Source organism: Puma concolor, chromosome C2, assembly GCF_028749965.1.
Source record: "Puma concolor isolate L17-30 chromosome C2, mPumCon1.1.hap2, whole genome shotgun sequence".
NCBI lineage: Eukaryota > Metazoa > Chordata > Mammalia > Carnivora > Felidae > Puma > Puma concolor.
The window spans coordinates 26,356,684-26,372,558 of NC_141675.1; the positions used below are offsets into that span (position 1 = coordinate 26,356,684).

General features: G+C 41.0%; 2 protein-coding genes across 3 annotated transcripts in view; one reads left to right on the forward strand and one right to left on the reverse strand.

The window, feature by feature from the left end:
• SH3BP5 (SH3 domain binding protein 5) overlaps window positions 1-4,600 on the forward strand; it is a 77,495-nt gene extending 72,895 nt beyond the window's left edge. Inside the window, exons 8-9 of the mRNA XM_025913389.2 lie at window positions 2,408-2,668; window positions 3,118-4,600. Of these exons, the coding sequence (XP_025769174.2) occupies window positions 2,408-2,668; window positions 3,118-3,320 (464 nt within the window). The 3' untranslated portion in view covers window positions 3,321-4,600. The remainder of the gene's footprint in view (window positions 1-2,407; window positions 2,669-3,117) is intronic.
• Window positions 4,601-6,536: 1,936 nt separating this feature from the next.
• CAPN7 (calpain 7) overlaps window positions 6,537-15,875 on the reverse strand; it is a 42,831-nt gene continuing 33,492 nt past the window's right edge. For both annotated transcript variants that reach the window (XM_086674257.1, XM_025913301.2), the window contains 4 exons: window positions 15,551-15,613; window positions 10,239-10,369; window positions 7,718-7,810; window positions 6,537-7,629 (listed from right to left, as the gene is read on the reverse strand). In XM_086674257.1, the coding sequence (XP_086530383.1) occupies window positions 7,485-7,629; window positions 7,718-7,810; window positions 10,239-10,369; window positions 15,551-15,613 (432 nt within the window). In that variant the 3' untranslated portion in view covers window positions 6,537-7,484. The remainder of the gene's footprint in view (window positions 7,630-7,717; window positions 7,811-10,238; window positions 10,370-15,550; window positions 15,614-15,875) is intronic.

The following is a 15,875-nucleotide window of genomic DNA, read 5'->3' on the forward strand; positions in this document are numbered from 1 at the left end:
ATGTCTGTTTCTTTACCTGTAAAATGGGGACTATGAGTGTCTGCTACCCACTGTGTAGACAGGAGGCTGGCACCCAGTAAGTCTGAGAACGGTGGTTCTCACTGGTGTCTAACTGTGGAGACCTTTTTTCCCCAGGGCCACTCCTTGGGAAACTGATACAGAGGTTTGCTGTGCCCCTCCCCCCATTTTTTTCCATCATGATAAATGTACTCTTTAATCCCTATCTCCCCCCCCCCCCCCCCACCTCCCCTCTGTTAACCATCAGTTCTCTATAGTTGAGTCTGTTTCTTGGTTTGGCTCTCTCTCTTTTGTTTTTTTTTTTCCATTGCTTATTTGTTTTGTTTCTTAAATTCCACGTATGACTGAAATCATATGGTCTGACGTCTTTTGCTTAGTATTATATTCTCGACCTCCATCCACGTTGCGAGGGGCAAGATTTCAGTACTCCATTGCATGCGTGTGTGCATCTTCTTTGTCCATTCATCAGTCCATGGATGCCTGGGCTCTTTCTACAATTTGGCTATCGTTGATAATGCCGTAAATATCAGGGTGCGTGTATCTGTTCAAATCCCTATTTCTGTGTCCTTTGGGTAAATACCTAGTAGTACAATTGCTGGACCATAGGGTAGTTCTATTTTTAACCTTTTGAGGAAGCTCTATACTGTTTTCCACAGTGGCTGCACCAGTTTATAGTCCCACCAGCGGTGCACTTTTTCTCCTCCTTGCCAACACTTGTTTCTTGAGTTTTTGATTTTAGCCCTTTTGACATGTACGAGGCGATATATTTCATTGTCCTTTTGATTTGCATTTCCCTGATGTCCAATGACGTTGAGCGTCTTTTCGTGTGTCTGTTGGCCATCTGTGTGTTTTCTTTGGAGAAATGTCTGTTCATGTCTTCTGCCCATTTTTAAAATGGATTATTTGTCTGTTGGGTGTTGAGTTGTATCAGTTCTTCATTTTTGGATACTAACCCTTTGTCAGATATGTGATTTGCAGGTATCTTCCCCCATTCATTAGGTTGCCATTTAGTTTTGTTGATAGTTTCTTTCATTGTGCAGAAGCTTTAATTTTGAAGTAAACCCAATAGCTTATTTTTGCTTTTATCTTCCTTGCCTCAGGAGACCTATCTAGACAAATGTTGCTATGGCCAATGTCAGACATTAGTGCCTGTGGGCTCTTCTAGTATTTTTATGGTTTCAGATCTCACGTGTAGGTCTTGAATCCATTTTGTGTTTATTTTTGTGTATGGTGTAAGAAAATGGTCCAGTTTTCCCTGCGTGAATTAAGAAAACCTTTCCAGATTGTCTTTGAACACTGTCTTCCCTTGTCTGTGGAATCATTCCTCCTGGTGCTCTCCAAAGTTTTCCTTCCTCAGGAATTTTTAAATTCAGTCAACAAATGTTTAAATGCCAGCCCCAAAGGAAGGTAAACTAAAATTTGAGGGTCAGTGATGTGTGAGGTACTCTAATACTCTTCCTTGCATATGGAGAGGAAGATGAAGCTCAGAGAGGTTAAGTAACCTGACCAAGACTACACCGCAAGTAGAGGAGGCAGGATCTGAATTCAGATAGGACCCTGTTTTCTGTCCTCAGCGTTACAGTTACTTCTCGTTTATGGTAGTCCCCTAGGGGACGCTACCGAGGCTGTTTTTAAAGATGAGGGAGGAGGGAAGACGAGTAGAACACGAAAGCTCTAATAAGCAGGCTCGTGTGCAGGCTGAGGGGAAAACAGTTAAAGGCTGAAGTGGCTTTCAAACCACAAGAATGACCTGTCCTCTGGGCCTTGGTTATTCTGATCCACAAAACGAGTGAGGCGCCAGCCACAGAGCATTCATTGTAAAGGAATTTTATCCTTTTGCAGCAAATGGTGACCCAGCTAGTTAGGCCCCGAGTGTGTCTTTTATGCACGTTACCTGGAAGATCACAAAACCCCAACAGACACTCCACACGGGACTGTTGCTTCTAGCAGCTCCTGCTTCTACCGTGTGGAAGATGAAAGCTGCTAAGTCTGACTGGCTTTGTTCAGTACGCATCACACGGCGCCAGCTGCCTTCCCGCGTCCACGTGGCTCTGTGCGGGGGCCCGGGGTGGAGAAAAGCCCCTGATCTGTGGCTGAATTCATCTTCCACCTTTAGGTCATGTCTTCAGGTAGCAGACGCTGACTTCTAGGGCAGGAGCTAGAAAGTTGTTGCAAGGACACGGACTACCCATGGGATCCAGCCACTTCCCTTCAAGTTGTTTTATAGTCCGGTCACGCAGGCTCGGGCGGGTGCGCGCGGTGGCAAGGATTGTGCAGGCCCCTTGCCGTGTGGCGCTGCTGGCCAGCAGGGGCCACTCACTTCTGGAGGTGTTGAGGGAACCGGGCGGCTATTGGGCAGAGCCCTGAGCGGTGTTCTCTCTCATCCTAGTGGCCTCCGAGGCCTTTGAAGACGACAGCTGCAGCAACTTTGTGTCTGAAGACGACTCGGAAACCCAGTCTGTGTCCAGCTTCAGTTCAGGACCAGCGAGCCCGTCTGAGATGCCTGACCAATTCCCTGCGGTTGTAAGGCCTGGCAGTCTGGATCTGCCCAGCCCCGTGTCTCTGTCAGAGTTCGGGATGATGTTCCCAGTGCTGGGCCCTCGCAGCGAATGCAGCGGGGCCTCCTCCCCGGAATGTGAGGTAGAACGAGGTGAGTTACCGCGCTCTCGCCGGTAGTGCCATGCCAGACGACTCACTGCCTGGGCAGCCAGACCCCTGCACCGTTCTAGACCTCTGCCGGCTCTCAGGACTCCCGGCGCTGTGGTACGGGGCCCTGTGAATGTGCTGTTACGCGGTCGGTATCGATCCCTGAGACGCCAGCTGCCGTCCTGGGGGCTCCCGGCTCCGCTCCTGAGCTCTTCTTCAGAGCGCACGTTGGGTTCTGGGTCTGTCATCATAGCCGTCCCCTTGACGAACGCAGGCCAGAGAGGTTTGTTTTCCAGCTGTTAGATGAATGTGACAGATTATCCCACGATGGAGAACGCTCTGTGACAGGCACGGCTGGGCAGCGCTGGGAGATCCCAGAGGGCGGAGTTGGCTCGGGCCCAGGTGACTCTTAGAACTGTCAGTACTCACTCAATAATCTTTGCGTTTCTGTAGGAGACAGGGCAGAAGGGGCAGAGAATAAAACAAGCGACAAAGCCAACAACAATCGAGGTCTCGGCAACAGCAGTGGCAAGAGCCAAAGCAGCAGCGCCCGAGAGGGCCAGGCCTTGGAGAACAGGATGAAGCAGCTCTCCCTCCAGTGCTCAAAGGGAAGAGACGGGATTATTGCTGACATAAAAACGGTGCAGATTGGCTGACCCATCCGAAGCCCGGGCCCAAGGGCATATCCGTATTTATACATGGAGCTGTATGGAGAACCTTGTGCCAATTATCATTTAATACATGCCAAATCTTAAGTGTTTACACTGCACTAATGAAGTTGTGACCGTGAGGGCTGAAGAGTATTCTTCTGGGAAAGAGCTCTTGGGCTGGTTTGTTTTTCAGAGCAGAGGCGTTGTTGCGGTGGACTGTGACCAGGGTCACAGCCTTTGTGGAATATTACCTGTGACCGTGTTGTGGAAGCAATAACTAGTTCCTGTGAAAGAACCAGAGCCAGGAAAGGGACTGGGAAGCTGAGCCAACCTGGGGTCAACAGCTTGCTCCTCTTTCCTTTCTCTTACCCTCAGTTTGGGAAAATGGGAGATGTTCTCTCCTTTACATCCCAGGGGATCTAAATGAAAAAACACAAGAACAAAACTCACATCTTCAGAAAACACCTTTTTGACCCAGCAAAGGCTTAAAAAAAAAAAAAAAAAAAAAATCCAAGAACACGATTCCTTTTCACCACCTCTGGTATTCGGAAGGGGCTTTTAAAAAAGCATATAAGCTGGGATACCCATTAGAACCATTTTCTATAAAGGTTACCACGAACTGCACTTTTTGGGGTGGGAAAGGTGAATGCCAACGTGGGGATGGGAGGGATGGAGAGTAGCAGGGACATACCATAGAAGGTGATTTGTGGCTGTGGGAGAGAAGAGTCTGTAGCATAAACCTTATCCTGCCAGCCAAGGGACTTGATTCTTAAGAGAAGTGCATGTGAAGAATGGTTGCCATTGTTATATCTAGATTGACAAGGTGTCAATTTCTCTGTAGGTTGTGACTTTAAACATAAATTATTTAAGGGTTATGCTGCATTAGTATTTCTTAGAGGGAATCGTTCCTTAAAGATAGGAAAGGGAGTAGGCATGTGTTGGCACAGGCTGTTAAATAGAAGCAATGAAGTCTGTTATGCTAATAGTAGTAAGTGTTAAGATTGCTTTTCTTTAATGTTTTCACGGTTACACGTATTTAGAGCACTGTATTTTATTTGTCCTTTTTTGTTAAGAAAAGTTAGCATTTCTAAAAGGAAAAAAAAAGCAAACCCATTTCAAGTTGTCTGTGAATTCTGACACAGCTTGTCTATTTTAGTCATTTGTAAATCTCTTCATACTATAGTGTTTTCTCCTTTTTTAATGACTGATCCAGTATCCTAATTCCAAGGTTATTTTGTACTTGTCTTAATTCCTTGAGTGTAATAAAAATGGCTTCAGAAAATGTTTACCTTTCTGTGTCTTCAAAGAACAAACCCCGACGTTGCCTAAATCTTCCATTCTAAGCAGCCTGCTTCAAGGAGGGGCATGGAACGCAGTGACCATCGGTCCTCATTTCCAGTTAAGGTCCTGGGTCCTAATAATTGAAGTCCCGATTACCAAGGTTTGAGTTAGAATTCTACTTTGGCTGCTACTAAAGCTGAGCGGTAAGGAGACACGGCATCGGGGAAAAGTAGACAAGGTGATGGTGTTGGAGGAATGCGTCTCAGTCGGCTGCGCTTGAGTCTCCTGGGAAGCTTAAAAACTCCCTGATCTTAACCCTAGAGACCAGTATTATTGATTTGGGGTATACTTGGGTACTGAGCTTTTAAAAGCTCCCCCAGGTGATTGTCATGTGCCTCTAGTTGAGGATCTGTTTTCTGTGTTGGTCCAGCCACACCTGGTCTGCTATGTCTGTAGCACCATGCGTGGAGCTCTATTATAGAATTCAACAGTGTATTGCTCATGTGTAGGCCTCTATTAGAATTTTGAAGGCAGGGATTCGGTCTTATTTCACTTTCCACCCTGTACAATATACAGTAAAATCTTGGATTGTGGTAACTTGTTCTGTGAATGTTCTGCAAGACGAGCAAAGATTTCTAATTTTAAGTTGATACATGAGCCAGGTCTTGCAATAGTAGTATGCGATGCTGAATGTCACATGATCACAACTTAGCCAGCGGTGGTTCGTTCTCTCTGTGGGATTGTGGGTGATCGTCTCCCATGCTCAGTCTCAGGCTATAGTGTTCAGCAGAAATCAATGATTTTTCAGAATGTTGGGAGGTGCCTATAACTGGCCCTAGTGTAGTTTTTGTCATTTCAAAGCACCTACGGACAGTCCTTTGCTTTTCCATACAAGAGTAAACTTAGGAATGCTTTGCTTCATTCTAGGTCAGGCTGCCTGCAGATGTAGAACCTTTCCTTATTGCCAGTAACATTAAATACAGTATATGACAAGTTTATTAATACTGTAGTCCATATCTGTGCGAGCATATACAATGGCCCGAGTGCGGAAAAAGGTTGAAAAGAAAAGCAGTAAGGCGGAGGAGATCATTACGGCGGAAGTTAAGAAGTCATCGAGAAGTAGGAGCAAGGTATGCAAGTGGCCGAAATTGCAAGATTTTATAAGAAGTCTACGTCTGCGTCTCATCTAAGAGGAATCCCTCACTTCAAATGAAATTAGGGAGATGTGTAAAATGTGGAAAACAGTGCAAAATTTTGTAGAAAAGCACCACTCGAATAAGGCTGTAGCAGTGTGAGCGATGAATCTGTTTAACGACAACACAATGTCACATTTCCACGATATCCTCAAAAGGAGACAAAAAAGCAAATGTCATTGGATAGGTTGTTAAAGTCACACAAAAAGAAAAAGTTTCCATTGAGCCGATAGCCGTGATTCCATTATAGGGAAAGTCGTCCTACACAATCACCCTCCTCTCTCGTCTCCGTCACACTAGCCACGAAGGTTTTCAAAGGTAAGTGCAGATTTTTTTCTTTATATTTTGTATTACAGTGTTGTTATAATCATTTTTATACGAATTTATTTGGGTTGTGGAATGAATCGACTGAGTTTCCATTATTTCTTATGGAGAAATTCACTTTGATATACAAGTGCTTTGGATTACAAGCATGTTTCTGGAATGAATTATGCTTGCAAACGAAGGTTTTACTGTATTGAATACAAAAGGTTCCAGTCATGTGTTTAAAATACACTTCACGCTACAAATTTTTCTTTTTAAAGGGCTACAGAAAATTAATCCATCTAAAATTGAAAGCACAAAATAGTTACCAAAGTAGAAATCACTGTTCTGAATATGAAACAGATTTGTTGAAGTATAAATTTTCATTTAGATGGAATGTACTAGATGAAGTCCTTTAAAAATTTCTCTAGGTTAAACTATGCAGTTTCCATAAGTATAAAGATTTTATTTCAATTAAAGGAAGTAGAAATACAAAATAAGTTGTGATAATTATAAAGCAGAGACAATGAAAAATTCCACCTTATTTTCAGATGTTTAAAACCTTGAGCATCATTCTGCTCTGATGGATTTTTATGTAAACTGGGAATTTATACACGGCAGTAGTACCTTGGCAGTTGCTCTAAATGCAACCACAGTTACCATATATATTAAATTTTCCACTGTATTTTCTTCAGTGTCACCATAAGAGCAGTTTTTAAGATTATTACCTTCAGTCAGCCTGATAAAAAATAAGCATTCCAATAATGAATTTATCTCAGTTCTCTTCACATGAATTAATGGGAGACAGGTACCTAAGTTCAACAACCTTCATTGTTAACTAAGTTAAAATATTTCTTAAAGCTTTATTCTTTCATAACATCTGGGCCACAAACACTGAAAGTCATAGTACAGAATTAAAATCTGTTATGGCGACATGATTCATTTGGTAATTCGTTGCCCAAGATGTAGAGTCACAACACAAGCAAGTTTAACTTACGACATGCTTTGCCAAAAGACAAATATAAGTATTTCAGGATCTATGTCAGCCTACTGTTCCACCATGTGAGCGGATATGTCCTGTTGCTATCTGGTCACAGCTCTTTCAGCAAAGGCATCTCACAGTGCGGAGTCTAACCTTTAATCATCAGCACGTGCTTTTATAAGATGTGGCCCCTCAATGCAAACCAACTCCTTGTACACACAAAACCGTGGAACTAGGACTTCTAAGTGATTTAGGGTAATTCTGACTACATACATTTCTAAACACTGTGACCCAAGCACCAGATCCCACTGTGACATTTTTAGAGATTTAATTCTGTTCTGAGGGTTTCTGTCTTCATTCGAAGAGTTGATGTTCGGTAAGTATAAAATCCAGTAAATGCTGAAATCTGCATCATTGAAGTTGTGTTGTCTTGATGGGGATAACACTATTGAAGTCCAAGAAAAAAGGTCCTTCTTGTTTAGGCAAAAAAGTACTAGGAATGATATTGTAGATCCCGGCAGGTATATTTTCTAATTCCAGGTAGCAAAACCCACACCTGTATGCAAGGAAAATGAGAACAAAGTTTACAGAAGATGAAGCCACAGAAAGTAAAGTACAAATTAGATGCAAAGTGCCAACATTACCTATAGTCACCACTAGATTTCCTCTGAAAGCCATGGGGACCAGGGTCTCCCACCATGGAAACTGTTACAACCTCAAATCCAACACTATATTGCCTGCCAACAACAACAACAAAAACCAATTACTGTTATTAAGTAGTATCAAACACATACCTAAAAGTACAGATATACTATTAAATCAAGCATATGCTTTCTAAAGCTTTAGGAGCAGGCAACACTCTGAAATGCATACTATTTTTACTCTTAATTATACAAAATACCATTTATATTTTTATTTTTTTTTATTTTTTATTTTTTTTTAAATTTTTTTTTTTTTTCAACATTTATTTATTTTTGGGACAGAGAGAGACAGAGCATGAACGGGGGAGGGGCAGAGAGAGAGGGAGACACAGAATCGGAAACAGGCTCCAGGCTCTGAGCCATCAGCCCAGAGCCCGACGCGGGGCTCGAACTCACGGACCGCGAGATCGTGACCTGGCTGAAGTCGGACGCTTAACCGACTGCGCCACCCAGGCGCCCCCCATTTATATTTTTAAATTGAAGGTATGGAGATTAATATTAAACTTACTTTAGAAGAAACTATTTTTACCACAGGCTCTCAAGAGAATACTGTGGAATTTCAGTGGTAAAATACTGTCTTTGTATGCAGAAAAAGTGGAAGGAGAGGGAAAGCCCTGAAATAAAACCTAAATTTACAAAAGTAATAAGCATATAGTAAACATGACATTCTAAATCAGTAAAGACAGGATTAAGATGATGAAGTGACAAATTTAGGGGAAAAAAAAACCCTGTCAAATTGTATTCACACCAAATATACATTCTATGTGGATGTTAACAGTAAACCATAAAAGAACTAGAAAAATGTAAAAATTTGATATTGGGGTGAGATTTCCTGCCCATAGCAAAATAAACCAGAAAAGACAGGTCTGATTACTTTAAAATGGAAATTTTTCTCTATGCAAAAAAACCAAAACAAAACACAATCTGGGAAAAATATTTGCAAATACATGCTACTGATCCTTATTCATGCTTACAATTCAGAAAAACATGACAATTCCAAGAGAAAAATGGGCAAAAGACGTGAATAGGCAAAGGAAAAAATACACACTCAAACGCTTTTACTCTATTGACGAATACAAAAGGGCAACTAAATACATTATTTCACCTATCAAACTGTAGAAAAATAGCTTAACCACATCTAAAGGATTGAGTTTTTGAAGTAGTTTGTAAAAAAGGCAAAAATTGTTTTATTTAGAAATATGTACTATTCTTATTCTGTGTGCTTTAAACCTTTTTAAGTTGAAAAACACAGGGGCGCCTGGGTGGCTCAGTCGGTTAAGCGTCCGACTTCAGCTCAGGTCACCACCTCGTGGTCTGTGAGTTCGAGCCCTGCGTCAGGCTCTGGGCTGATGGCTCAGAGCCTGGAGCCTGCTTCCAATTCTGTGTCTCCCTCTCTCTCTCTGCCCCTCCCCCGTTCATGCTCTGTCTCTGTCTCAAAAATAAACATTAAAAAAAAAAAAAAGATAAAACAACACAACGTACACAGAATAACCTATAAATGAATACACATACGGGTTGCCACTACCTAAATCAATACAACCCTCTCTGCACCACAGAAGTCCCTGTACGCTCCTTTCCTTACAAATCCTGTCCCCATAAAGCAAACATTTAACACTTCCTTGCTTTTTTAAAAAAAAGCTTGGTTGACATATCAATTTCAGGAATACAACATAGTGATTCGACAGTTCTCTATGTCATGCTCACCAGGGTAATTGTAGTCACCACATAACAATATTATTGACCGTATTCTCTATGTTGTACTTTTCATCTTTCTGACTTATAACTGGAAGTTTGTGCCTCTGAATCCCCTTCACCTATCTCACCCAATCTCTAACCTCCTCCTTTCTTGCTTTTATACAGTTGGATAACCTAAGTGTGCATCTTTAGATAATAGTTTAGTTTTGCCTGACTTCACAGAAGTGGAATCACATAGCTGACGTTCTGTTATGTGTGGCTTCTGCTCAGCATTGTTTTTAAGACTTCTCTATCTTATTCTGGGTAGTTGTAATTTATTTTCATTGTCATGCAGGACTCTAGGACTATTCTATAATCTTCAATGCCATGATGAACACTTGGGTTGTTACAAATGGTTGGCTCTTATAATGGTTTATTAGCCATTTGGGACTCTTCCTCTTACGTCATGCCTATTTGAGTTTTTATTTTTTTTTAAACTCGATTTTTTTTTTCTTTTTTACTAATGTAGCATATTTATAAATCTTTGTCCTGTAGTCATTAACATAGATTTGATGTGAGAAAGCTGTCTAATGACCTTTTTGGCACACGGATACTCAATTATTTCAGCACATTTACTCAACAGACCATCCTTCCCCCACTCCTCTGCAATGCCATCTTTTTCATTAATCAAGTGCATGTATATGCATAAGTCTGTTTCAAAACCCTACTGTGTTCCACTAAACTCATTTTTAAGAAGATATTAATTTAAGAAAGTTACTTAATCACAAACCTTGGTCCTCTTAGCTCAATCAGTAATGGCCCAGTCTTTTCTATATGGAACTGGTAGATGGGGTTATTTTTGTGAGTTTCCTGGAAATTTCCACATCCTCCAGCACTCTGACCACTCCACTTTCCATTAATCTAATAAAACAAAGTTTCTGTATTAATAAAACTTCTCTTTCTCCAATTCTACTTTAAAGACTTTAGAAAGGGAATGAGGTCACCAAGATGGCAACAAAGGTTCCTCCTCCTTTGCTCCCACTCATAAGGACAACACAGCTATTCAAGAGTAGGACACCACTGAGAGAATCCTAAACATGGGGGTGAGACTGAAGGACCCCCGTGCACCACAGAGACCAGGACAAACTGCCTTAGAAGGCGAAGAGAAATAATACTTGTGGGCCCCATTGTCTCTAGGCCAGCACTGCACCATGTGGACAGGTCTCCCGAGTCCGATTACTCCAGTGGCCAACCAGCATCCCCCAGCATTATGGATTACTCTGCAGAAGCCCTTACTCTGACCTTCCACCATGAGGACTGCAGGGCAATCTGCGGCAGTGGAGGGGGGGGAGCTTGCAACAACCAGCGCATGGACCTTGGCAGACTGAATTCATACCTGCGGTGTCCAAGTAGCAATCGGCTCGTGCAGAACCAAGTCCAGGGTACTCTCTGACCAGGGAACTTGGCGGGGTGCAGATCTGCCTGATCTGGACACTTGAACGAGTTTTGCCAGCCCTAGAGCCTGGTTTGCCCATACCCACCCAAGGAGCTGAATCACAGCTCCAACTGCTGTAGAGTGCCTTCCAGCCCAATCTGATCAGAAGGGCTGGTGACAACTACTGGATGCTGTGCGCTCTAGTGGCGCTTTAGCCAAGTGGTACGCAGAACTGATAGTTTTCAGAGCAAAGCCTGTGGCCTTGTTTGGTTATGGAACGTGGTATATAGGTGGGCTTGTGTTAAGATGACAAAGAGCTGCATCTCCTGCTGAGCCCACAAGGCGAGGAATTTGTAGCCCCGTTCATCACGGAATACAACCTTCAGGCTGTCTAAGGAATCTAACCAGAGCACATGGGAAGCCGCCAAACCCAACACCCCTGCTCACAGTGGCACTCGAGCAAAGCACAGCTTGTGGCTTGCCCTGTCTGCAGAGCAACACTGGTGGCCTCTCCGGACTAGGAAATTCAGTGCACATTCTGGCCTGATTTGGGTTCCAGCACGATGAACTGCACAATGCCTGGGTCCTGTCCTGTTGCCCAGCCAAAGCAGGGAAACTAATTCACTGCTATTACGATCTACTACTGACTATAGTAGTCCCAAGTAGTACGTAAGGCTGACCAGAGAATGTAAGCAGCTGTGCAGCCAGATCCACAGCCTCATTTGGGTAGGGACCAAGCCAGCAGTCCTACCCAACTGTTCTCAGCTAGTGGCACAACCGCCATCCCTGTCCTCAGAGTTCTAACAGCTGCCTTGCCCAAAAACAGACAATCATAGCAGGCCCCAATCTGCCCAAGGCCAATACCAACAGACACACCCAGAAACCCAAACTAAACTAACTGGTGGAAAACTGTTCTTGCCCAAACAAAGCTGTAAAGTCTGCTAGAGGAGCCTGATTACTCAAATGCGAAGATTCACAAACATAAGAAACCAAGGATCACAAAAATGCAGGTAAATATGACATCACTAAAAAAACTAATAATGCTCCAATAACCCTAAGAAAATGGAGATCTATGAACTGTCAAAAAATGGAGAATAATCTTTAAGGATGTTTAATGAACTATAAGAAAACAAAATTAAGAAAACAACGAATGAAAAAACAAGTTTGATAAGGAAATAGCAATCATCCAAAGAAAAAAAACAACAACACCCAAACAAATCCTAGAGTTGAAATATACAATAATTGAAGAAATCAGTAGAGAGTTTGAAAGGTAGACTCAATAGTGCTGAAGAATTCTATACCTGGTGAAGCTATCCTTTAGAAATGGAGGGATAAAAGGGTTTCCTAAACAAAAGCTGAGGGAGTTCATTACCCCTAGATCTGCCTTATAAGAAATGCTAAAGGGAGTTCATTAAGTGGAAGTAAAAGAATGCTAATTAATATCATAAAAACATAAAAAGATAGTGTAAATCTCACTGGTAATAGTAAATATATAGTCAGAGTCTGGAATTTGGTAATAGTTGATGCATAATTCACTTAGCACTGCAGTTTAAAAGTTAAAAAACCCTGAATGTAGTAAAAAATAATAACTACAATAATCTGTTATTAGTTATGCAATATTAAAAACACGTAAACTGTAACAGCAATAACCTAAAATGTGAAGAGGAAGAGAAGTAAAAGTATAAAACATGAATTCCACTGAAGTCATTAAGTTATTATCAGTTTAAAATAAAGTATTATAAGTTTAAGATACTTTATGTATGCCTCATGGTAATAGTAAGGAAAAATCCTGTAGTAATTACACAAAAGAACCCAATAAAGTCAGAGCATACTTATTTTATACCAAAAGACTTCAAAACACACACAAAAAGACAACAGGATAAGAAACAGAGAATGGATCTATAAAACAACCAGAAAACAATAAAATGGCAATAGTAAGTCCTTACCTATCATTAATGTAAACATAAGCATTAAAATTTCCAATTAAAAGACACAGAATGGGGCACCTGGGTAGCTCAGTCAGTTAAGCACCTGACTCTTGATTTTGGCTAGGGTTGTGATCTGTTAGTGGGATCAAGCCCCACATCAGGCTCTGCACTGACAGCAAAGAACCTGCTTGGGATTCCCTCTCTGCTGCTACTGAACTCATGCACTTTCCCTCTCTCTCAAAATAATATAAACAGCAACAAAAAAGAAGCAAGGAAAATCCCAAATAACCTTACTTTATGCCTTAAGGAACTAGAAAAAGAACAAGCTGAGCCCAAAGTTAGCAGAAGGAAATAATAAAGATCAGAGCAGAAATAAATGAAATAGAAAACAGGAAAAAAAAAAAAAAAAAGATGAACAAAGTTGGTTCCTTGAAAAGATAAAACTAACAAACCCTTAGACTAAGCAAGAAAAAGGACCCAAGTCAATAAAATTATAAATGAAAAAGGCTACACTGCAACTGATAACATAGAAATTCAAAGGCTCATAACAGGACACCTATATGCTAACAAACTAGACAACCTAGAAGAAATGGAAAATCTGAATAGACCAACTACCAGTAAGGAGACAATCTGTAATCTGAAGATCTCCTGATGAAAAAAAACCCAGGACTAGATGACTTCACGGGTGAATTTTACCAAACATGTAAAAAAGAATTAACATCAATGCTTCTCAAGCTCTTCCAAAAAAATCAAAGAGCGCTCCCAAACTCATTTTACAAGGCCAGCATTATCGGGATACCAACAACAGAAAAGGACACTACTGGAAAAGAAATCTACAGGCCTGGGGCGCCTGGGTGGCTCAGTCAGTTGAACGTCTGACTTGGGCTCAGGTCATGATCTCATGGCTCAGAAGTTCGAGCCCCGTGTGGGGCTCTGTGCTGATGGCTCAGAGCCTGAAGCCTGCCTTGGATTCTGTGTGTTTGTGTGTGTGTGTGTGTGTGTCTCTCTCTGCCCCTCCCCTGCTTATGTGCTATCTCTCTCTCTCTTTCTCTCTCTCAAAAATAAATAAAAACATTTATAAAAAAAAAAAAAAAGAAATCTATAGGCCAATATATCCCTGATGAATACAGATATAAACATTTTTTTTAAGTTTATTAATTTTGAAGGAGAACAAATAAGGGAGGCACAGAGAGAGAGGGAGAAAGAGAGAATCCAAAGCAGGCCCCATGCTGCCAGCACAGAGCCTGAGATGGGGCTCGAACTCATGAACCAGTGAGATCATGACCTGAGCCGAGATTAAGAGTTGGATGCTCCACTGAGACATCCAGGCGCCCCCAGATATAAATGTTTTCAACAAAATATTTAGCAAATCGAATTCCACTGCACATTAAAACGATCATTCACCACAATTACGTGGGATTTATTCCCAGGGATGCAAGGATGGTTCAGCATATGCTAATCAGTCAATGTGATACATCATAAAAGACAGAACAAAAGAAAACAATCTTCTAATCATCTCAACAGATGCAGAAAAAGCATTTGAGAAAATTCAGTATCTGTTCATGATATAAACTCTTCTCTAAGAAATGAGCCATAGATGGAACATATCTCAACATAATAAAGGCCATATATGACAAGCTCACAATTAACATCATACTCTATGGTGAAAAACTGAAAACTTCTCCTCTAAGATCAGGAGAACAAGACAAGGATGTTCACTCTCACCACTGCTATTCAATATAATTCTGGAAGTCCTAGCTAGAGCAATCAAGCAAGAAAAAGAAAATGTATTAGAATTGGAGGGAAGAAGTAAAATTGTCTCTCTTTGCACGTGACATTTTATATATAGAAAACCCTAAAGACTCAACCAAAAACCTGTTAGATTTAATCAACAAATTCAGTAAAGCTGCGGGATACAAAATTAACATACAGAATATCAGTAATATTTCTGTTAACAAATTTTCTGAAAAAGAAACTGATCCCATTTACAGTAACATCAAAAACAATAAGATCCTTAGGAATAAATTTAAGGAGGTGAAAGACCTCTAATCTGAAAACTACTATATTCTAATAAAAGAAATTGAAGATGACAAAATAAATGGAAAGGTATTCTATGTTCATGAACTGAAAGAATATTGTTAAAATGTCAACACCACCAAAAGCCATCGATAAATTCAATGCAATCCCTATCAGGACTCTAATGACAAGTAAAAAAAAACACTCCTATAAAGTTTACATGAAACCACAAAAGACCCTGAATTGCCAAAGAAATCCCAAGAAAGAAAAAGCAGGAGATATCAAACTTTCTGATTTCAAGCTACGCTATAAAGCTACGGTTATCAAAACAATCCCAAATATGTATGGTCAATTAACATTTGACAAGGGAGCCATGAATTCTCCCTCGAATCTTCCGCTGTGTGTGATCTAGCACACCCTGCAAAACCAGTCTCAAATTCTACTTTAAAGGTTCGTCTACATGATGAACCCTTCCCTAATGACCAAAGTCTACATAATCTTCTTTCTTTGAACTTTAGTTCTTCCCACAGAATCATTGAATGTTGTTCACTGAAGATCTCGTATTCCAACCCAGACTGCAGGCTACTTACATTTCCCTTGTGTTACTGTCAAGTTCAGAATGTTTAATTGTTAAATGTGAAAGATAAAGTGAGAAAAGGAGAAAAAGGCAAGGGAATTCTAAGATTTTTCTGAGATTATGACCCAGAGAAAGAATTCTCTTACCTGTTTTGATAAGGTGTACGGTGAAGGAATCTTTGAAAAAGTAAAGCTGCAGGCTGAATATACCTAGATTAAAAAAAAAGTGATTGAAAAAAAGAAAAAAGTTTATTGTACTGATAAAGTGTATACTTATAAAAATACCAAAGTGATAAAAGAATATATTGGAAGGCTGAAAACTTAGTTGGCATACATAAAAGCCATGATTCTGTACACAGCCTAGTTATCAAGTCAGGTTTAATGAACTGGGAACTGAACAGCTGGTGTTCTTGTCCTGGCTTTCTGTGTGTTTGACTCAGGACAATTTCGCTAGGCCTCAGTTTCTGCATCT